The sequence below is a fragment of the Fopius arisanus genome, unplaced genomic scaffold (genome assembly GCF_000806365.1).
Source record: "Fopius arisanus strain USDA-PBARC FA_bdor unplaced genomic scaffold, ASM80636v1 scaffold00051, whole genome shotgun sequence".
Classification (NCBI taxonomy): Eukaryota; Metazoa; Arthropoda; class Insecta; order Hymenoptera; family Braconidae; genus Fopius; species Fopius arisanus.
This window is the reverse complement of record NW_011887790.1, coordinates 854,041-877,265: the sequence shown is the minus strand read 5'-3', so window position 1 is coordinate 877,265 and position 23,225 is coordinate 854,041. Positions and strand designations below refer to the sequence as shown.

Sequence of the window (23,225 nt, the reverse complement as noted above, 5' to 3'; positions counted from 1 at the left end):
GGAAGAGGGAGTGAGACAATCCTCCACATGTTTACACCACAGGCATAATAATGACCGGAGTTCCAAGTGAGGAGTGAGATCATAAACTACGTTTCTGTAGAGATTCCAGGCATCTGACTCACTTGGAACATTCATTAATCTTTATTTATCAAACGATTAGATACGATATTTATTATTACTCTGCGTATTTGAGAATCAATAATTTTTTTGCCAACATTTTTGCTAAGATTGACGAGCAAAGAGTGCATAATGAATTCAAATTCCATCTGAGGGAGTTACATGATTGAATTGTGACTCTATCGGGACCAAGGACACGCTCCACCGATGCGTTGGTTTTATTATTAGGCGCGAATTGCCCGTTTTATTTTTCTCCTCTCAATTTTTAGCATTCATATAAACAGAAGTATATTTCCTGTTTGGTTATGATTCTTGTATGTTTAAAAGTCAAGGCACACGGGTGTGAGAGAGAAGAAATAATCAATGAAAATGAGAAATTCTCACCTGTGGCTTTATTTCCGTTGGCCTGCCATATCTTGAACATAGTAGCGGCCTGGAGAGCCGGTTTGTCTGGATGCTCTAACTTTATTAATTCCACATCACTCGGTGATATATTGATTTCTTCGGCGAGTTTCTCCCAATCACGATCGAGAAGATTGGCGATATCGGTGAGACGAATAGTGGCTCGGTGAATTGTGTCGGGTCTAGTTATACCACCGTCCCTCAAGAAGCTGTAGTTCTTTGATAATTCGAGGAGGTCAAGTTCACTGTGTGCCGCGTCAGGTGAAATTTTCTCAGGAAGAAGAATGTTTAGTGTGCAAATTGGAGTTTGGGGTGGCTCACCCTTGGCTACCTTGGGCTCACTCATGAACATTATTCTACCGACCATGTCCGCTGCGTCTGGATCTTTAACCCGAGCGGTGAATGGCACACGATTCTCCTTGAATGCCCGGAAGGGCAATTGAAGTTGTTCGCCACTCTTCAGAACTGGCACGAGGTTACCAGCAAACTCCATGTACTGAGTTTTACCCTCGAGAACTTCTACATCTCGACTTTTTGCCACTTCTGTGAAGTGCTCTTGGTGTTCCAATGTTTTGTCCTCCTTGTCATCTGTCATGCAGAATACACGGAGACGTGCCTCTAGAGGATCCACACGTTTTGCAAAAACTACAAACCTGGAAATGCCATTGGTTTTTTTTTGCTTATTTCTCCCATAATTAGAGTAAATTCATACAAGCTACTAAGCTTTTATATAAATAAAATGGAAGATGAACTCACTTGGCCATGAAAGGAACATGAGTAGCATGGGTATAAAGTTCAGTAGCCATTCTGGTTGCTTCGGTGACATTTCTACAGTCCATCAACCAAAATCTAGCTGAGACAGTTGTTGTGAATGAAACACAATCCTTGACGAATTGGAGAGGTGTTGAGCCTGTTACGTCCTCCCAGACCGCCCGTGACTGACCCCCTGAACGACATACATGCCAAGTCCAACAACATTATTAAAATATGTCCGTGATGCAGTACTGCTCGACGGCAAACGTGAATCGTGTGAGATATAGTTATTCAACTTCACTGATATTAAATACAGATGTTCCTCCGGAAACATCTCTTCTCCTCCATAAGGAGTAATACTAATGAAACATGGAATCATTTACTGTATTTAAATTCAGGTTTTTTGTATGTGCCTTATTGTTATGTGCTTGGTATTTGATGTCAAAAAACGAGAATTATAAGTGTCACTCACTTATATGAGGCTTGCCAAATAATAACATGAAGATAGTTCTTGACAAGAATAATAATATAAACACCGATTATAAAGCAGCGAGTGTGAATTGCTATTGAAGCTGGCGAAATTATGACGAAATTATGGTATTGAAAATGACGGTAACACATATGTAATGATAATTGCTCCAATGGGAGTTTGAAAACTTGATCTTTTACTTTTTATTATGAAAGGGATAGATGAAAATATGAACATGAATTTCTACTCTTCTCTCTCACCAAATGAATGGGTTTGCATTTGTTGCAATATTTTAATGAATTTTTTCAAACGGAAAATCAGAATGGGAAATGATCAATACATAGTTTGATATTGGAATGAACATATTCGAAGCGATGCTCAAATTATCAAATGAACTGTGCTAAAACAAAAATTATCGCGTTAAGAAACACATAATTAGCTAAAAATAGATTTGATATAAAATGAAAAAAATCAAATCTCTTTTATCTACATTTAATTAATGATCCATACCTAAATGACTCAATCCTAAACAATACGCAAGCATTAACAATGAATCACAACAAGATATGTATACAACAATGATAGTCGATTATATGTTACTTTCTTTATCATGATTCGTTTTCAAAATTTAATGCTTTCTTTATTGTTTCATCAATTAAATTGACATGTTTTTATCAATGAATAGTGCAGCTACCACTTGCTCTGCTAATCTCCATTCAGTAATTGATAAAATCCGTTGATGAATCAAAATTACTATGAGCTTTTGTTTATAGAGCAAAGAGAGAATTGTGATGAATTTACTGATGAGTAGAGATTCGTTAAGCCAAACTAGTTGCTGCGCCTACATTGTTACGTGCAAGCATATATTACCAGTTATACTGCAAAGCAGCCTCAATGTTGGGGTCTCGCCAGAGTACTGATTTATCATGCCCTTGTTAGCCGCTTGAGGTACAGGTATCGTCAGTGTAATTGGTTTGTGAAACTTTCTTCGTCGAGGCTCGACAGTTACTATTGGTGATACTGCCACACGATTACCAAGAAGTTTGGCTACCAGTTCGACGGGTATTGGATGTGCCTAGAAATTTCAGTGTATAAACTTATTATAAATCTTTCAATTCAACCCCACGTCTAATTATTTTTCATATGAATTTTCGATAAGTACTCCTGTACTGAAAATAATATTTACCTGCAGACCGACTCTTATTTTTTTCGTCAATGCAGCAGGTGGGAATACTGCTTGAACTTGTGGTACTGCTGAAGATGAAACAGTTCCACCTTCAGGACCAACTGCGTGCACCTCTTGTCTTATTCTCGATACCACTGCAAAGTAGTGTGGGAAATCTACCGTGAGAATTCGAACGATTCGAGAAGTCTGAAGATCCTCTAGCTGGCTCAATTCTGAAATGTGTCGGTAGTATTTAGTTTGCCGTTTTTATAATGTGATTCTAATGCAAAGGAACTGGTTAGGTAATTTATTCCTTAAAAAGCATTTGCTTCCTCATTATAAAACTATACCTTCTCCTTCAAAGCTCTCATTTAGCACATCCTGTACAGCCTCTTCACTAGCCTCCAGGGTGTGCTCACGCCAGGTCTCTCCATTATCTGATCGTAGAATTACAATCTCTCGTTCTTTACCCCGAAGTGATGCAAAATGTGGAACTTCAATGATCACTGGCCTATGAAATAAATATATACGATGCGAATTACAATAAAAATTCGTGTAGTCACGAAGGAAATTAATCTCATCATAACTATACCCCAAAAACTTGGCGCCAACTGGACCAAGTTCAAGAATTCTACTAGCAAGCGCTTCGCCCTCCATCAAAGGTGGTGGATTTGTAAGTTTATCCCTCTTCAAATATCTGCACGTAACTCTCATGGGCATCGCTGCCTTTCTCGGTGGTACAATAACACGTACGCCACTGTGTCGACAGCCTCTCATCGCACCCCCACGTGCATCCACCAGAAAGGAAACCAGGAAGCTGTATACCATAATGACAAAATTATAATTCATCCATACATCAACCAATCAAACAGTCTCACTGTCCGCACATTTATGCAAAACAAAAAAAAAAATGTCGATTCTTTCTACTGATTTAGTTCTCAATTAATCATTACACGAGGCGATTTTGCAATACATAGAGTTTCAGCTTCTCATTTAACTAGGTGAAAAAAAAAATGTTGCAGTTAATAGAATTTTTAATCAACGTAGAACCAGGCCACAGCCCAAATGATTCCCACTTTCTGTGATACAAAAATGTGTTGAATAAAATTTTGATGTTGTTTCAAGATAAATTGAAATTTGTACTTCTAGACTTATTAATTTATCTCTAGAACAGTCCTAAAGAGTATTGAATACTTTATTGAAAATGTGGAAAAATAATAAAATTCTTCTATCACGACTACTTGTTCTCACCAAATATCGATATGAGTAGTAAAATGGGGAAAAAAAATAATAGAATAATCGAAAGCCAAATACTTATCGGATGATTAGCTGTCAATTGAGATTTTTAAAAATACTCATTATCGATAATTTGGTGTGTTGTGTTGACTCAGATTGTAATTGTACAATCTTCTCTATTCTTGAGAAATAACGTAAAATATTGAACTATATGAATATTCTTAAGGAATTTATGGCGGATTATTGGTGCTATTGAACCTGATGTACCGTGTCTATTTGAATATTTGCTTAATAAATAGAAATAACACCGTTAGTTATTTAAAATGCGCTAAGTAATTAACGTATAACGTTTCGACCAACGTGAGTAGGGGAGAGTAACAATCAGCTAATGTTCAAGCGAAATTACGAGAGAGAATTATAATTGAATGTGTATACAGTGATTTCCTATTTAAGGTATCGTCTTTATGCATAATTGTGATATGGATAATTGCCCTCCATCCTTTTCCGTGCATTATATGTGTAGTTTTAATTTGTAAGTGCTTTGGTAACTTGGTATTATCGAGAATTAAGATAGAATTAAATTCGATGTTGTGAGGTGTTGATTTTTTGTGAATAAAGCAGATGATTGAGTGATGAACGCTAAACGATGAACATTACCGCACCATCTACAACTATTAGCACATTGCATTTAGCGAGTTGAACCATTCGGTGATATAGTTCTTCTTATAATTAAATAATATAAAATAGAGGTGATTCTCTAGACGCTTTTAACGGAAGCAAGCAAATACATTTGCTTTAGTGAATTCATTCGCCCTTACACCATTTTATTATAAATAACGATAACTATGTGATAACCATTAATCAAGCTCTACTCTATTTGAAAGAAAGAACATGGGTACAGAGCGAGCAACATACAAAATATAAGAACGTGACGGCTGTGTGAACGATTACAGAGGTATCTTTCTCTCTCTCTTTTTCTCTTTGCCATAACAAAAAAATATATATAATGAAATTAGGCGTAGGAGAAAAATTCAAGACATGTTCACTTACTTTCTCCATTGTGGAATTCTGCGAGGAGCGTAAATAAAATAACAGAAAGGATCGGAAACAAAATAAAAATAACGCGTTAGTATATTTATTTGGCTCGAGACGCAGAACAATCTCTTTTACATCTTTTCGAATTTAAAATGAATTATGAGTTCAAGGTGTTTATTTTCCTGAAAAATGTATCGTTGATGCGTAAAACCGATTAATATGTCGATCATTCCGATGATCATGGTTGAACAATATGCCTAATGACTAGTCTGAAAAATCCATCAAATGATTTTATCATGTGGTGCCAAGAGAATATTTCAAAAATTTTCGTAAATAAGGATTTTTTAGTTTTAATTTTTCAATCTCCTTGGATATTTATTCTCGATTAATATCAACTTATGTACCGATCATATTGTTTCACACCATTAGGCGCTGCATTGTTCTTTAATAATCAATGGAAGGGTACATACATATTTTTCTATTTTCGAGCAAAACAATAAGAATGTATTATAGTAGAGATTTGGGAAGCACTTCACTCACACAATTTGAGGTGAATCAGGATTACAGGAACGCACTGTGTAAGCTCAAAAGCAATACACATAGATCAACAATGTGAACACCATTAAAAAGGGGAGAAAAGTGAATAATCGAGGAATCAATACATCGACAGCCACTAGATGCGTTTTCATTCCATACTCTCATCGCATCATGATGGATATTTATCGTCCACTGTTCTGTTCGCAACTATCAGTCGTCACTTACTAATTTGCATTGCTCAAATGTCTGATAATTTATTCAGAATTGAACTCCATCACGCCTTTCCAAGTAATTTAATAGAGTAATTTACGTTTGTTAACATTAATCAAGTAAAAAATGTAAGAGATAGTTTAGGAATTTAGAAACACTCCAGTGATTAAACAACGGATTAATTTAGAAAAAAATGATAATAAATTAAAAACTTTTGAAACCCACTGACCGAAAATGTAAATAAATTAACTATTAATTTAGTGATAAAAATTGATTTTTATACCTGTCCCTCCACATTCCTTGTCCTTTTGAATGGCTACCAAGGGCCGCCAGCGACGAATTTAAGAACTCTAGTGACAGTCTAAGTATTGGAACAGAATTCCATAATAATTATAGTAGGGTAATTGTCTCTAAACCGTGCTCATGCTCAATTTTTTAAATAACTCTTTACTCTCTTCTCCAATGTCACAGTTGAGATTTCCCAAGGTTTTCACAAAATCTTCAACTCTCATTCGTGCAGAGAATAATCATGTGAATAAACATCAAACTAATTCTCCAATAAGTGAGAAGAGAAGATGAGTTCCAAACGGATTTGCAAATATCATCGAGAGAAAGAAAGTCAAAGAAATCAATCCTAAGATGTGTTCATTGATTTTCTCTAAGCTCAAAGCCTCAAGAGTTATTGACAAAAATCTATTTTTTGTCACTCAGTCCGTGAGAAAACGCTTCACAACCGCTGAATGACAAAAAATATCGTTCGTCACTCGGCCGAAAAGCACTTTTCTGACGATTGTATTTACATTGCTCATCTTCGCCCCGGACTGTAAACTCACAATCGTCAGAAAAGTTCCTACATTCAATATTTCACTCATCCTCTTTACGCACTTTTCAGCAAATATCAACTCGAAAATAAATAAAAAAATGACTAAACTACAGTGCAGTGGATAAAACTCTTACAACATAGCGGCGATGATGACAGCAGACACCTCAGATGAATGTTTCTAATGTGCTTGTATAATAAGTACTAAAATTTTGTTTCAAACTAAAATAACGATAAATCAACGATTCACGAAGGACAACGTGAATCATAAATGGTAAACTACATTGCGCGTACGCCACGTTTTCACTATAAAAATGTAAAAGTTTATATTATTATTATAATACTGTGATTTACGCGGTACGCCTTTATTCACGGAGCGTAGAGCACAAAGAGTAGCACAGAGGACCGTATGTTAGGGAATACTGTATAAGACTCATTGCCCCCCCCCCCCTGCTTCCCCCCATTGCCACCCCTCTATGAAGTCGCTCTTTCCGTTGCGTCGAAAGAATTTTACTGAATGAAACGAACTTTACGGGAGGAACTCTCAATGAAGTCAGTTTACCGCAACGGGATTGAGCGTGGTCGTATTTCACCACCAATGGCTACCTTATTTCTATGCATAAAACAGTATAGTGTCACCATAGAATATTTAGTAGGCTAAAACCTTCACGCATCGCAACTCCTCATGATAGACAACTAGACAATTGATAGATAATTTTCATCGATGACAACACATACATTTTATTTCTAATTCGACATTTATCAGAATGACTAGCCACGTTTTCTTTTCTCCGATTGCTTTGTTTCACGATGAATAATGAACGGTTTTGTAGTAGCAATTTCCAAGTTTTAGTAGGATTGAAATATGTTAAATCATGCCAGGTTACACACACATTCCAACTCAGTAAAAAAAAACTGCCTCATCCATTTCTGTTAATATTTTGTGCTAATAAAAACAAATTTTCTTATCAATTCATCGCGTGCGAAATCAATTAGTGAAGTAGTAAAAATTGGTGAACTGATTATTCGCTAATAGCTTTCGATCTGTGGAGTGGAAAGTTCCTTTCTTATTCAAAAAAGCTCTGGTGATTTATTGTAACTATCCAATTAAATATGATTTTCAATCCAACTGGTTTACCACTTCTCTATTTAATTGCGTAAAAAAAAAATCATTGAATGCTTTCCCAAGATAATTTAGTCTGTTAGGCTCACATATTTCCCACATTCATTCATACCCGTAATCACTCTATAATACACAAAATATTGTTTCGTGTTTTATCTAGTTCCATTGTAACATCCTTACAGATAATCATCTGATGTTCTTCGAAGTTCTCAAATTTGTTAATTCGAAGATACGTACAGGGATTTATCATCTCCTTAAACTCATTATTGTATTGAATATGAAAAAAAAAATTAAACACGTACCCAACGTGTACTGGATGTCTGTGGATATCTACGTTGTCAGGTTTGAGATTCGCTGCATTAGTACGCTGATAGGTCTCTTTGGTTACCATATCGGTAACACTAACACCTGTGAATGAGAATAATAGAGAATAGTTGTAGATATTGGGTGGAGAATGAGGACGATCAAATGAAAAATATCATTCCAAAAGATTTTCGAACGTGAGAAGATTAATAGCTGTAATGAGACTTAATGGACTGACCTCCGGAATGTCGATTGTCCTTCTCATCGTCGGTAACATTTACCCTCATTGAATCGTCACCCATTGACTTCATGTCATCAACAGTCATGTAACGATACTGCTGCTGGTCACTGAGCATTGGATCTTCGCCTGTAAATGCAAGATTTAATAGAGTAATCGAAAAAAAAACCTAATTTCTGGAGAAAACAGACGGAGAAAATGAACATTCATAAAACACCATGATTATGATAACAACAAAACATCAAGTATTAACAATGAGCCTCTGAGTTTCAATAATTAAAATCTTCAATCAAGGTATGAAGTAATGTAACTCCCAAAATCACTTGCTTATCATCATCGTGAAATTAAAGGGCTGTGAAAATCAAGTGTCATGTTTGCTGCATAAATATTTTTTTTTAAGACTATATGTGAAATCGACGTAATGCTTATATATTTTTTAACGTGAAAAAGATGTCGCTTTCTTTACGATGTGAAATATTTTCTCTCATATTGACTTGTGCTCGATAGAGTGATTTCCCTACTCTATCACCTACATAGACTCTTACAAGTATATATATTTATAGTATTTCGTGGAAAATTTCTGGAATTTCGATATTTTCTGATGCGTATTTCAAACACGGCGTTCAAAGTTCTTGGAATTAAAAAAAAGCACTTATATCCCTTTAATTTGACGGCAACGACTTTATTCTATTAATAGTCGAGAATCGAGTGGGTTTAACGGAATCCGTGACAAGATTTTATTGTAAAAGACCTGATTATTACAAAGATGGACTTTTGATTTATTCTCCGAAACCCACACATTCCTGATGTAGTTACAAAACAAGATATATGTGATTTTTGGAGTTGAATCCCTTCATCCCTCCACTTAGGAATTGTTATATTACCTAGATGATTCGAGGTGAGTTGGAAAAAGCGATGAGACATCAAACTAGTTCCACTAAAGTATTGAGATTGGAACTCAGGAAATGGAATACCAGGGACTTAGCGAAGCCTACGTACGCAATATTCAAAAAGCCAGAATATTTATCTCTTCGATGCTATAATTATTTGATTACCCTGGCCCGGTTTCCCAATCCATCCATAACAACTTCCTTCCGAGCACCATTCAACATTTAGGAAAACAAATAGAGTGCTGCATATGTTGGATTTTTTTCAGGGCTATCGTTTACATCACCTCACTCATCAGCTTAATATAACCGTGCCGAATTTCTACGCAAATATAGAATGCTTATTTGTATTCAATAACGCATGAAAAAAGCCCTCATAACAAATTTAATGGGATTTTCACGTCGATTGGGGGATTAACGAATAGGTCAGGAATGTATTATATCAGTTATGGTGGATTGTCCAATTAACCCAGCATGAATCTTCTCAAATGACGCCTACTCACTCAACATTTTGTCATGCTTTTTAAACTCGTCACATGCTCATGTATAAAATTCTTTACACTAAATTTACTATTCATAATCGTAAATGATTTTCTTGCTTCATACGTAAAACTTGGCACGAGTTCATTTGACCAAGAATCTCGTGAATGCTAATAGTGCGTCATGGCTTACATTATGCAAAAACGATGGAAAAAAAATTGTACAACGCAAAAGTACACTTGAAACGATGAATGCACTTCTCTAATTCTGTTCGCAATGCTCAAGGATACTGTCACAAACACCTCTTGTTTTATATGAGGCTTTTCTATCAGCGAATCGAAGATGTTATCTTTTTTATGAGGACTAATTGATCAAGTGCTACTACTATGGAACTGATTCAACCAACTCTAATAATAGTCCTTTCATTTACTCGCGCACAAAATTTCTGTTGATTATAAAATTTTTTTTTCAATTATCCTCAAACCTTTTTTGTCATTGAACAGCAATTTAATTTTTTTTATCTATTTATCTTCAACGCATCTCTGACGAGAATGTTTACAAAATTGTCATTAGATTAAATTTCGATTTAAAAAATCATTCCGTCATTTATATTGCAAATACCTGCAGGTGTCGACGCTTGTGAAAAATAAATATTCTCCTAATTGTTTATAACAGTTTGTTGAATTCCTCGGAATCTCTACCTTTTCAAAACAGTTTAAAAATAATCTTCAAATTTATTTCAGATGAGTGAGAAGAAATGTCAGCTTTTAAAAAATAATTGGTGAATATTTCCCAATTCTTCTGTTCGCTTCGTTCTATTCGAACCGCGTTGAACTAAAAATTCGTAAGCTGATGGGAAAATGTCATCTAATTAATAGCGAAATATGAAATAGTTTATAATCTTTCGACTTTCGACTTGCAGTATCATTTAACGGTGAACTTGGGCAAGTGATAAAACTCCTAATTAGCAGTATCTACGCTGGATTTACGGGCACGTTCAACGCATCCAAAATAATATTTTTCATGAATTGTAATAATATTTATGTGCAACTTCATGTAAAGAAAAATATGCATCGTGAGATTCATCACTGTGGCAGTAGCTACCTGACCCAGATGTTAGATATGAATACCAATCGCTTCCTCCATTCGTTTGAACGGCGACGCGCTCCTTAAAGAACATGATGTAATCAAATTACGAGTAAATAACCCATTATATATAATGTACAGAGCGTGGAGAGGAAGTATCATTATCTGTGATCAGTTAAAAATTCAAAATAGCCGTGATCCCGCAGGTTTTATTGACACTAATTTCATTTGATAATGCCAGAGCAATTTTATTGGCAGGCAATTTTCTCTTTTCCCCTGGAATTACTCTTTTTTCGCGATATTTGCTTTGATGATGGAGTAATTGGGCTCAGCTGAATGTGTTGAATGAGTAGCGTTAATTATTTTTTTCTCCTATTGCGTCATGCTTGCCATAATGCAATGATTATGTGAATTGTAAATGGTGATAATTTCACGTGTTTTTAATTACAAAAAACGTCGCTGTTCCTGTTGCGAGTGCATCCACAACAGGCCATCTTCTTTGACTTCTTGCGAATTTTCACGGTCTTGTCCTTGGCCATGATGTTAACTCGTCTCCTTTGTCAATTATCAAATTAAAATGTCAATTGCAATCTCGTAAAACTCTTGTTAATACAAACTGTCAATTACACCGTACAATGAACAAGTATTGACTTACAAGAACGTTTAAAAAAAAAATAATATAAGTTTGTGGAGAAATTGTTTTTTGATAAAACCGCACAGATCACTCGTTAGTCAGAATTGTGTACGCGATGCACAAAAAATCACCGATTGAACACGTAAGAAATTTATCGAATTGCAATCGACGGATTGTATTGGCACATTTGATACACCACTCGAGCCGGTATTCAAAAGACTCCAGCTATGACGCCTGCGTATGACCCGATGGGTAATCAGGAACAGCGACTTCAACCAATCCAAGATTGATTCAAGATCAGGCGAACGTCTAGTAATATGACCTCACGTTCATGGAGCACCAATTTTATAATAGCATCTCTCGGTGAGGCGTCGCTGTTTCTCATCCTATATTTTCTCCCCACCCATTCGTTGGTAATGAATTTTTATACTCTTCCCCACTGCATTTCTGTTGTTCAACGCCTGTCATAAGGATCACAACAGCCTGCTAGCTTATTCTCGATGAATTTCCCATCAATCGTCATAAAATGCATTGATGTCAATCAATCAGTCCTTATTTATATCCTTTTGCTCCTTTTTACGGTTTTTTTTCAATCGACTCCTCCGTAAAGCTACACTAATATACAGGATTACATAAATTGACGTATATTTCGGTCAAGAGTTCTGCGTTTGGCAGTCAGCCAGCTCTCACATCGAACTAACTACACGGCAAAATAAGAACCATGGAACAAGGCTAGAAGGCAGCACGACGATTGATTATGTAACAGGTAGCTAACGGGTGTGGGCAACAAATGTCTGTCTATTATGCTGTCGATATCGTTAAAACAACTGGAGGGCTTTGTCACACTGCAAGCCCAAGAATCATCATCATCATCTTTAATGTGTCAGAGACTGGCTTGGGCTAATTAGCATCGCAACCCTGAGTCGTTCACACTGCCACTTGATGAATTTCAAGTTCTCAATTGTCAATTTATGGTAATTCGCTATTCGTTGCCCTAATTTCTGCAGTGGACGTGCATTTTTACAATATTAAAAATTACCTAATCGGGGTCATGTTGACATTTGACTTCTTTTGTGCCCCTTTTCAATAGCGTTTGAGAGCGTGCAAGGCCCTTTTGACGTACTGATTTATCGTATCCGCTCTTAGAGTATGAGAATTTTATCGCAATGTTCAAGTAGTGCAAAGAAGCAAAATAGACCGATGGTTTGAATGCCTTATAAAAGAACAACAATGGAAAGAAATGGATCTGAAATAAATCTGAAGATTGCTTTGGAATTATATTCAAAAGGCAGAGGTTCATAAAAAATTGCAAACAAATTTATAAACAGATCATTCCTAGTTCTTGAGAGAAAAACTTTTCAAATTTTCCCTGAGTCCATTAATCGCCGGTTATCGGTGACATACATGAGCAAAGCTTAATCTGCGAGAACACTTGGTACAGAATTTCTCTAATTGATTCTAAGAAATTAGAAAATAGATTAAATTAACTATGATTCATAACAGATGACACCATTCTGTATTTATAAATGATCAGTCCGTTACTATCATTGAGAGCTAATCTTACTGATATAATCACGATGTTCTCATAACATTATAATTTTCCAGTAAAATAAAGCGAAATTCCTTCTTATCAAATCTCCTATTGTCTCTGAATTCGTAAAATTGCAGTTAAGGTACAACTGATAAAAATGTTCATCAGGTTTTTTTTGTACCAGATATTTTCACTTGGAATGCTCAAATGATGCGGATTCAATAACGAAGGGGAACTGATCGGTCCACAAGGTCGGATTCTATAATTAAAGTACATGAATAGCTTCCGCGAGTCTCCAATTGATTGGGGGAAACAGAGAGATAAAGGGAAAGGAATCACTTAAATATGACGTATTGAATTGACGGGGTTGAAGGAAAGCAGATGGACTGATAGTGTCTTCTTGAGTTTTTCAATCTTGCACTACTGCAGATATCTCCAGCGAGAATAATCAAGGACAGGGGGTGAGGAGGGGCGGGTCTAATAATAGAGATGGTTCTGCTTGTGATCTAGATGATGAGTAGACTGGAGAAGTCATACAGTGAATATTAATTAATCGAATAAATATAAGTTGAGTGATGTGATTCAGCCGGGGGAAAAGTTCAAATGTGAATTCTAATTTCTCATGAGTAGACACAATAATCTATGCCTATGTCAATGCTGGATTATGGCATGTTGACAATGGGTTGTGAATAAAGGAATATAACATATAGCTTCATGGGGGGCTAAACACAGCGAGACAGTGAATTTGGCACTTACGGGTGTAGGTCATTTGGCCCTGGTAGTAGGAAGGGAGATACACGTGTTGCGCGTGTGGCGGTTGTCCATACACATTCATGGCCGCCATTCCAATTTCATCACCACCTACATTGTATTGTCCGATAAAGCTCATCCCCAATTTATCTTTCTTTTTTTTTTTGGTTTATCTTTCATAAATTCGGCAATTTGCTGTTTCCAATTCTTCGTGCTTTCTTAACAGCTTTAGCAATGCTTCGCCAGTTGGACGAAGAATTTTATCAATAAAGTCAAATTATCGAGGGAAATATTAGAAACATAAGAGAATTCAAAATAAACAGGGCTAGGCTCTCTCTTATGAATCATCGAAAGAAAGATATCGAGAGGATTTCGGTTTTAAAACAGAAAAAGAGAAAATGTGTTTTCCACGTCAAATGAGTCGGCAGACCACCCTCGTCCCTTTGAAAATTGATGGACATTTTTCATATAAAAAATCCTATGTCTGGGCGTATGTTAGGCCGTCGGAAAAATCTATAGAAATTCAAAAGATAGATTTGTAAGGATTCTAAAGGTGCAATTTGCCGAACGCCGAGACACCAAATGCCACTTTGCCGAATGTCAAAATGTAAATCTCAATTTTCCTCAAATCATTTCGCTTAATCCGTAATTCACCTGAAAGTCATTTCGCCTATATTATTTGGAAAACGTGTCCCGCACGCGCTTTGATTGAAAATGTTTGAGATTTAGTTGCGTCGTGATGGTGGGTCGGTTTCGTCTTCCGGGTCTTTCCCTTGCGATTATTCGAGACATTTCGAAATATTTTGAGATCGATTTCGTTCCTCCTTTTTATATAAAGATATAAAGAAATGAAAATAAATTGAAGATTAAATCATTCTATTCATATTTTCCTTATTAAATGCAATTGGATTCCCGAATTTTCGCGATTTTTTTAATGTTTGACATTTTCTGACTTTTCAAAATTTTCCTACGACGTCGCGGCGGCGGATCGATTTCGTCTTATGCGTCTTACCCTTACGGGCATTCGTCCTTATTATTCTATCCTTCATTTTTGGCATGTAGGATATTGATATTAATGCGATCAGAATGTCAGGCTGATTCTAAATTTGGCAAAATGATTTTAGGTACATTTAGATATATACGAAAAGATTTTAATAGAATCGTAGCATGAGGTAAATTGGCATTGGAGAAAGTGACATTTTTACGGTATTGTGCGAATTATGACCAATCAATTTTCGAACCCACCAATGTCTGAGCAAATCAGCATGGATTTTGAAGGAATTGAGAGTGAGCGGCTCACTCATTTGCAATGGAATACTTCAAATACGTCTTCTTCAACAACTAATCGTAATAAATCACAGCTGAAATTCTTCAGCTTTCAAATAAAAGTTGAACGGATCAAACGCCATGCAAATTAAGTTCAACTGTCACCTTTATACAAGTCAAATAATAATAATAACTGCCAATTCGTAAACACAGAAGCGTTAGTGAAAAAGTATTAAGTTTCACCACTCAATAATTCAATCAAAGAATATCACGATAATTCAATAATAACACGATAATGATTCAGTGAGAACTCCATAAATTCTACATCTTTGCTATTATTTAAAAAATTAAAGGTTAATGAATAATGGAATACGGCATTTGCCGTCAAATTCATACACTGAAACGATCTACCAATCAAAATATAGATTATGGTCAGTTGAATCATTTTACGTCTTTCATTTACTGAATTATATATCGGATGGTGTAAATTTATGATTAAATTAGTCACTCACCGCCTTCATCCTCACTGTCACTCATAAATGTCTCCTGCATGGATTCCGGTGCTTGAACTTTGTACTTTTCCTCAATCGTAATTGTATGCGTTGTCGTGATAACAGTTTCTGTGACGACTTTGAGGGTTTCAACCACACTAATGTAGCCCAGCTTTTGCGCGATTGCCAATGCTGTTTGGCCATTCTAATTATGCAAAATAAAAACAGTTAGTTAACATTAATAGGTTCTGGATATGAGTGATATAATTAAGAAATGAAAATGAGTGGACGTACGTTTGTGATTGCATTGGGTTGGGCTTTACTCTCAAGTAGCAGATTAATGATCAATGTGTGGCCCTGTTGTGCGGCTTGGTGAAGTGGTGTATATCCGGCCCCAGTACCACTGTCAACCGCAGCTCCATTTCTCAATAAGAAACGCACCATCGCTGCTTGACCAAAGTGGCAAGCCACGTGCAGTGGTGTATAGCCCGCCTAATTTCATTACATCACACAATATAGTATCAAAATAATATACAATAACTCACTCGGCCGAAAAGAACTTTTCTGACGATTGTGTTTATATTCCTCGACTTCGCCTCGGACTGTAAACTCGCAAGACATTTATCGAATGTAATCTTTGGCTTGTACTTTATCTTGATGAAATTCAAATCAAAGATTACCTTAGCCAGATAGTGCATGCGGGCTTTTGAAGAGAAATTTTTAACTATTGTGACAGTTCCAAGGATAAAAATAAACTTGATTTGCAATCAAATGAATGCTAAATTATGCCCTTCTTCTAAAATGAATCCTCAATTCACAGTTGTTGTATGACCCTTCAAGTATTTACTGCTTCCTTTCAGACTTGACAGACAAAAAATATCGGAGAAAATCCAGGATTCTGACGTTTTGAGTTTCAAGTGTGAAAATTACCATTTTTTTTCGAAATTAAGAAATATGTCATGTCTTAGCTAATTAAATATCCACAAGCTTAAACAAGTTCCAAGGACAGCTATCTATTACAAACACGCTACTAATTAGTCTTGGTTTACAATAAAGCAGTCCTTTCATTTCTGTGCGGAAAAACTATTTCTGAGATAGAGAAATTCTGATTGGATTAATCGAATTACCTTGGTCTTCGCGTCAATCTGAGCTCCATTTTTAACGAGAATCGTAGCAACATTGGTTTTATCTTCTTGTGCGCATAAATGAAGCGGCGTAAGTCCATTCTGAAAAATAATTAATAATTGACTGAATTGATCAAGATAATTGGATATAAAATTGGATTCAATCCAACTATCGAAGCGATATTAAAACATGAATTATTCAAATTAGCACGTGACCTCGGCGAGAGATCATTTTTTCTCCTGTAAAGAAGTTTTTCATACACTTTTACCGGAAAACAATCTAATTTTCACATTTTAACGAATTAACGTACATTAAACCTGCATGAGTCAGCGCGATCCATTTTGTTAATTGAATCATTCATCATTCGTCGTCAATCTCTTTTATGATAAACGATTTCATGATAAAGGATATGAATGAATGACTTTCTTTTTTCTTTAATTAGGTACTGCTATGGAATCGACAGAAAAAAAATATGAAAACACAATTAATGTACCGGTCATATGTCTTTTACCGCTAGGAATGGCCAACTGCATGTTTTTTCAATCGCTTCAATTTTCGTTACCGCTTCATTACCGATTTCACAACTGAATAATCAATCAATAAAAATTATGTGTACCTTAGCTTTGTGGTTAGTATCAGCTTTATGTTCAATCAGCAAAGTTGACATGTCAGTGTGACCCTCCTGAGCGCTGAGATGAAGAGGCGTAAAGCCAGCCTTTGACTCGGCGTTTGCCTTTGCCCCATATTCCAGAAGGGTAGTTGCAATATCCATCTGATTTTTTCGAGCAGCAATGTGAAGAGGAGTGTGACCATTTTTAGCCATTGCATGGGGCGATGCACCCTTATCCAACAGTAGAAGTGCAACATTCTGATGATCGTAATGTGATGCAACGTGAAGTGGTGTCACACCATTTTTACCTTGGGCATCAACTGGTGCATTCTTCTGAAGTAAAAGCCTAGCTACGTTCATGTTACCGTATTTAGCAGCCAAATGGAGGGGTGTGAAGCCCTTCTTTGTTGTTGCTGTGAGGGAGGCGCCGTTCTCCAGTAATACAGATGCCACTTCCTCTTGGCCTTCCTTGGCTGCGATGTGGAGTGGTGTGTACAAGTCTTTTGTTGTGGCATCAACGTCGGCACCGTGTTGGAGCAAGAGCATGACAATATCGACATTGCCCAGGCGTGAAGCAACATGAAGTGGCGTTTGCTCTTCTCTAGCTCTAGCATCAACTTGCGCTCCATTCCTCAGCAATATTCTGATGATATCCGTTTGATTAGCTCTTGCGGCAAGATGGAGTGGTGTCTCTCCCCTGACCGTTGGTATATCGGGACTAGCTTCGTTTTGCAATAAATATATAACAATATTCATACAGCCCATAAAACTAGCGACATGAAGAGGCGTAAGGCCGGACTCAGTCGTTGCTTCGATACTAGCTTTGTGCTTAAGCAGCAATTCCACCACTTTAATGCGATTCTTTTTGCACGCGATGTGGAGTGGAGTGAAGCCGTTCAATGCTCTGGCATTAGGATCTGCATTGCGGTCGAGAAGCAATTTTGCAACACGTACGTGGCCACAGTGAGCCGCAACGTGAAGAGCAGTTAGATAATCTACAGTTACTTCGTCGACAGGGGCTCGATGGTAGAGTAAAATTCTAGCAGCATCTACATGGTCACCCTGAGACGCCATATGCAGTGGTGCCAAACCATTCTTCGTTTTCGAGCCAATTGGAGCGCCCTTTTCAATCAGAATATCAACAACCTCGTGATGGCCAGCTCGAGCTGCACAGTGAAGAGGCGTTAGACCGTCTCGTGTTTTAGCCGAGATGTTGGCACCTTTGCTCATCAATAAATTCACCATCTTTATTTTTCCCCATTTGGCTGCTACGTGCATTGGAGTTATATTGTGCTTAGCTGCAAAATTAACGTCCGCCCCTTTTTCGTACAGTAATGAGGCAATTCGATCATTTCCGTAGTGAGCAGCGATGTGAAGGGGTGTAAAGCCACTCTTTGATGTCACGTCTGGATTATGGTCATTTTGAAGTAGTAATGCAGCAGCTTTGCAGTCGTCTTTCTTAGCGGCAATGTGAAGTGCGGGCAATCGAACTTTTCCTCTCGTGTCACTTTCCAGGAGGACAGCGACAACCTTATCATGACCCTGCTGCATGGCAACAGCAAGCGGAGTAAAACCATCCTATGTATAACCAATGTCATTTCAATTGATTTTAATTTAATTGTCCATTTAGATTTTGATTTGACGAGAAGTTCGCATTTACCTCAGTGGCGAGTGTTTGATTCGCTCCTTTACTGAGAAGAAATTTAACGACGGAATCATGATTTTCCTGGGCTGCCATGTACAATGGGGTGAAACCATTCTGTGATTGAGCATTGACAGAGGCACCTTTCTGAACAAGCAGTTGCACAACTTCCTCTTGTCCGGCTGTGAGAGAGTACATAAATTATGATATTTAATGGAGAGCTGGTGATAATTACAATGATATTTTACCGAGAGAAGCAATGTGCAAAGCGGTGTTTCCTTTCTTGGTGGCTGCGTCGACAGTTGCACCGCGCGTCAAGAGTTCCCTCACAATCTCCAAGTGGCCGTCCTTGGCTGCCAAGTGGAGAGCATTCAAGCCATTCTGTCAAGGAGAATTCAACAATAAAATTAATCGAGATTCAAATTTAAAAATCAAAATGATCAATTAATATCGATTGAAAATTTTGATATTGAATTTCAAGGGCACTTGATATATTGCTGCAAGTACCAATTAACGTATTCTTGACTGGATTATTGACAAATTTTTTCACTTACAGCGTTTGAAGCATTGATGTCAACTCCAGACTCTAAGAATTCCAAGACTTTCTCCAGTTGTCCAGCTCGTGCAGCCCGGAGGAAAGCTGTACTTGGATCGCTCTACAACATCAACGAAGAAATATTCAGTTATTATCTTGACTCCTCATCCTTAATTGATAACATAAAAATATAAATATGGGAATAAAACCACAAAGCGTAATAGTATAGTTTCAATTTAATAAAATAGGAAGCATCATGATAGATTCGATCGCAATCGAATTGAGAAGTCGAAAAAATTATCATCGCCAAACAGAAATTAATACTCTCGTCGCAAATGATAAGCTCACATTTCCATTCCCCTTTTTCTCATGTTTCTACACTCGAATGCAAGGCTTATGGAGTACCCAATAATACACTGTGATTCAAATACGTAATCTCTATTTTTACCTCTATATTCATGAAAGGAAGATACACGCCGGTGAATTGCTTGAGAATTTCAGTGACAGGTGAATAAAACGAACAAGGATTGAGGAGCAAAAGCGCAAGAATGAGAGAGATAGAAGAAAACAAGTTGGGGCCTCTGAATATGTTGGAGCAGTTATACCTTAACCATTAAGTGGATCAAGGAAAAATGGCACTATCTGCAGATAAACTTTAACAAGGAGTTACTTGAAAAAGAAGTTGCTGAAGTTGAATGCGTAAAACGTATTATGGAATTCGCAAAGAAGAAATTTCCGAAGGATTATATTTACAGAGCCATTTTATAACTAGCACGCTTGTTTTAATTATCTTTAAGGCATCGTCTGGTGTGATTCATTAAGAGAACCGTTCCGTCAGAAGATTTCATACTCTGACGGAAAAATTTTCTTCCACACCCGATGAATATCCAAGTTCGGAAACAATTGTAGAACAGTGTAGAAAAACCTTCTAAATAAAATGAGAATTTAACTCATACTTATTCAATTTTTTTATCCTCGTGAGAACTCTGAACTCATAAGAAATGCTGGTGTTTATTCTGATAATTATCGATCTGAAACCAGAGTTTCACGGTCAACTTAGCCTGAATCGGAGTATAATCCCTGAATCTACTCTTTAATTACCCAAATCTGAATGTAATATTCAATGGGTCAAACAGTCTAGTTGTGCGATTAATCGAGGTAATGAGTTCATAATTAGGTGCCCGGCGTTACTCACGCTGGGGAAAATATCTTGAAGAAAATCCCTTCAAAAAAATTCCGCGAAAAATCTCCCAAAAAATACATTCATTTCGCATTTTCATGATTTCAAGTCGTATAATCGTGTGTATTTGACATCATTGGTGAGCCATCGAACGTATAACTTGATTGATTTCTATCTTTATTTTTGAAGGATTTTGGCAGGAATTCTTTTCAGGAGATCTTTTCTGAATATTAATTGTTCGATTTCTATCGACTGTCCACGTCGTTAAAAAATAAAAAAAATTATTTCTTTCAAATCCACATTACTCTGCACTCTCCTATAATTAAACGTGTTAATTATCAGTTACGTAATCCATAAATAATGTCTCTACAAGAAGCGTGAGTAATCCATTATGCATTAATGCTGGATGCGTAGATATGTGAACAGGTCCTCCACTTTGTTGTGATTAAGGAAAACCAATGATATAATCAATGACCTTGTCTGCTGCATTACATCACCAATATCTATGTTCCGTACGTGATGGCATTTAACAGATCGGTCTATATATAATTTTTATGAGCTGGTTGGTCTCACGGTACATATTTCATTTCTTATAAGCCACTTGAATGAAAAAAACGAGTTGAGATTCTTCAGGAGGTATATGAGACATCACGATGAAGTGGAAAATTTTATCGAAATGTACCGTAATTTATTATAACGAGTTTGATTATGCGCTACACGCGGCTTTTTCGAAATTGTGGGACAATTAATCATGTTCGATAATTAGTTAAATCTCATGAATATTTTTGTTATTGCAAGCAGAGATCAATTGATTTAAATTTTGTGATAATTGGAGATTTACAGAGTTCAAATTTGACAAAGTTAATTAACTGATTGTACACAAGTCAATCGATTTTGTTGATTCATTAATTTTATCCGTTACATTGAAATACATCTGTACCCTGGACTGACAAAAAATTTCTTCCACCAAGTATATTTACTTCCCACGAGTAAATCGGTATAAACAGTTCCAGAATTCGTGCTAACGTCAAATAGCATATTTTTTAAAATAATGAAATGTCTTGCTGCGTGAACTAATTCCTCCTTGTTAAGACTGTTTAAGCTATTAGCACCTAACAGCCAGCATTCATCACGATTTTTCATGCATAATTTATTGGAGTGCACAAGGTGTGAAATGGAAAAGATTGTTGAATGTAAAGAGGAATTTGTTGAATTGTAAAATTCAGTAGGGGGAGTTTTTAGTTGAAAGAGTGCAGGGTAAATTCAAGTGACGTAAATTGTTGGCGCCAGGATGTCTGGTGTGACGTCAAGGGGTGAGGGAACTCCGAGACTTGAGTTTGCGCACTTGTACATACCCTACGATAACTAGATAATGCATGCAGGGATGTCATTATCTTGTGATTTAAAAAAAATCATTTTTACCAATAATTATAAATGCTAATGCACCCCAAAGAAATATATCACATGCTCTATTGTATCATCAATTTAATTCCGCTAAAAGACATTACTTTTTCAAAAATTAAAAAATCCTTTTTCAAAAATCACCAGATTCGGTATCCCTAAGCAAATGCATACGTATATTATGCGTTAGGATTTGCATGTCTAATAATATTGTTATGGATTAATTCCCATGTATATCCTCTCGGTTTTTCACATTTTTCCCCTCCCCTCATCCCCTAAAATGCGTAACTTGACAGCTAATTTATAGTAGATATAGTACAGTACCTAATAACACGTCTAGCAAGATCATCTTACTATTTTCATCAGCGCTCTGATTTTTATGGAAGTTAATGCGGAGCGAGAACCGCAAATGCCCCACACAGAAAAAGTTGACCGTAAAATACAGAGAAAAGTAAATTACACTCTTAAAATCGTGAACTGTGCGTTAAAACAAGTTGAAACCTCATAATTTACTTTTTTAATTTGGCAATTAATTTTTCGTCCGCGTAATTTCTACGTTTGAATTAGAATCTCATGATTAATAATCTCCATTACATAAAACATAATGATAAGGTACGAAATCGACAAGGTGAATCATATTGAATGGCTTAAGATCAATGGCTATTAGAGACACGCAGATAATATTCTACAAGTGATAATTGAATTGAAATAATTTTCTTACTGCCACTTCAAGAAAATGACATAAAACTGCAATTTCAATTTAATCTAACTACATTCACCTTCAATATTCAGCTTTGATACTTCTGACTCAGTCGAGGTAATATAGTGGCCAGTATGACAGCATCTCTACTCGTAAATAAATGGCAATTGTGAAAAGTGTGTCAATTGTCCTTGACCACGTTATAAACGATGCGACCGACGAAATCATCTCTGACATCATGAATGAAATATGCCCAAAAATAAACAGTTAACTACCCACGTTTGTTTGTTTACTCGGATAAACTTAAAAACCCTGAATTCTTTAGACCACAAATTTGTCCTTGACAATTCAATTTCTCATGCACCACGTACTATACTGTTTGAGAATTACTCTTGAAATTTGGGGCAACTTACACGGGGAGAAATATTCAATAAAAATTACCGAACTTTGCTTACCGATTATGGAAGTGACTAAAAAAATTTATTCAACGATATCGTAA

At 36.4% G+C, this 23,225-nt stretch overlaps 1 protein-coding gene across 14 annotated transcripts in view; it reads right to left on the bottom strand.

Annotated features, from left to right (window-relative positions):
* Positions 1–23,225, bottom strand: part of LOC105267930 (ankyrin-3) — a 59,896-nt gene that overhangs the window by 25,914 nt on the left and 10,757 nt on the right. For 10 of the 14 annotated variants that reach the window (XM_011307108.1, XM_011307113.1, XM_011307112.1 and 7 more), the window contains exons 3-19: positions 19,465–19,566; positions 19,159–19,291; positions 18,929–19,092; positions 17,275–18,846; positions 16,661–16,759; positions 15,828–16,025; positions 15,555–15,738; positions 13,783–13,887; positions 8,409–8,537; positions 8,170–8,275; positions 5,193–5,210; positions 3,499–3,723; positions 3,257–3,417; positions 2,928–3,139; positions 2,612–2,816; positions 1,276–1,465; positions 502–1,172 (exon numbers count right to left, since the gene is read on the bottom strand). In XM_011307108.1, coding sequence (XP_011305410.1) covers positions 502–1,172; positions 1,276–1,465; positions 2,612–2,816; positions 2,928–3,139; positions 3,257–3,417; positions 3,499–3,723; positions 5,193–5,210; positions 8,170–8,275; positions 8,409–8,537; positions 13,783–13,887; positions 15,555–15,738; positions 15,828–16,025; positions 16,661–16,759; positions 17,275–18,846; positions 18,929–19,092; positions 19,159–19,291; positions 19,465–19,566 — 4,474 coding nt within the window. Of the gene's footprint in view, positions 1–501; positions 1,173–1,275; positions 1,466–2,611; positions 2,817–2,927; positions 3,140–3,256; positions 3,418–3,498; positions 3,724–5,192; positions 5,211–8,169; positions 8,276–8,408; positions 8,538–11,309; positions 12,172–13,782; positions 13,888–15,554; positions 15,739–15,827; positions 16,026–16,660; positions 16,760–17,274; positions 18,847–18,928; positions 19,093–19,158; positions 19,292–19,464; positions 19,567–23,225 lie in introns of those variants that run through there. The other 4 variants (XM_011307114.1, XM_011307111.1, XM_011307118.1 and 1 more) reach the window with 4 other exon arrangements.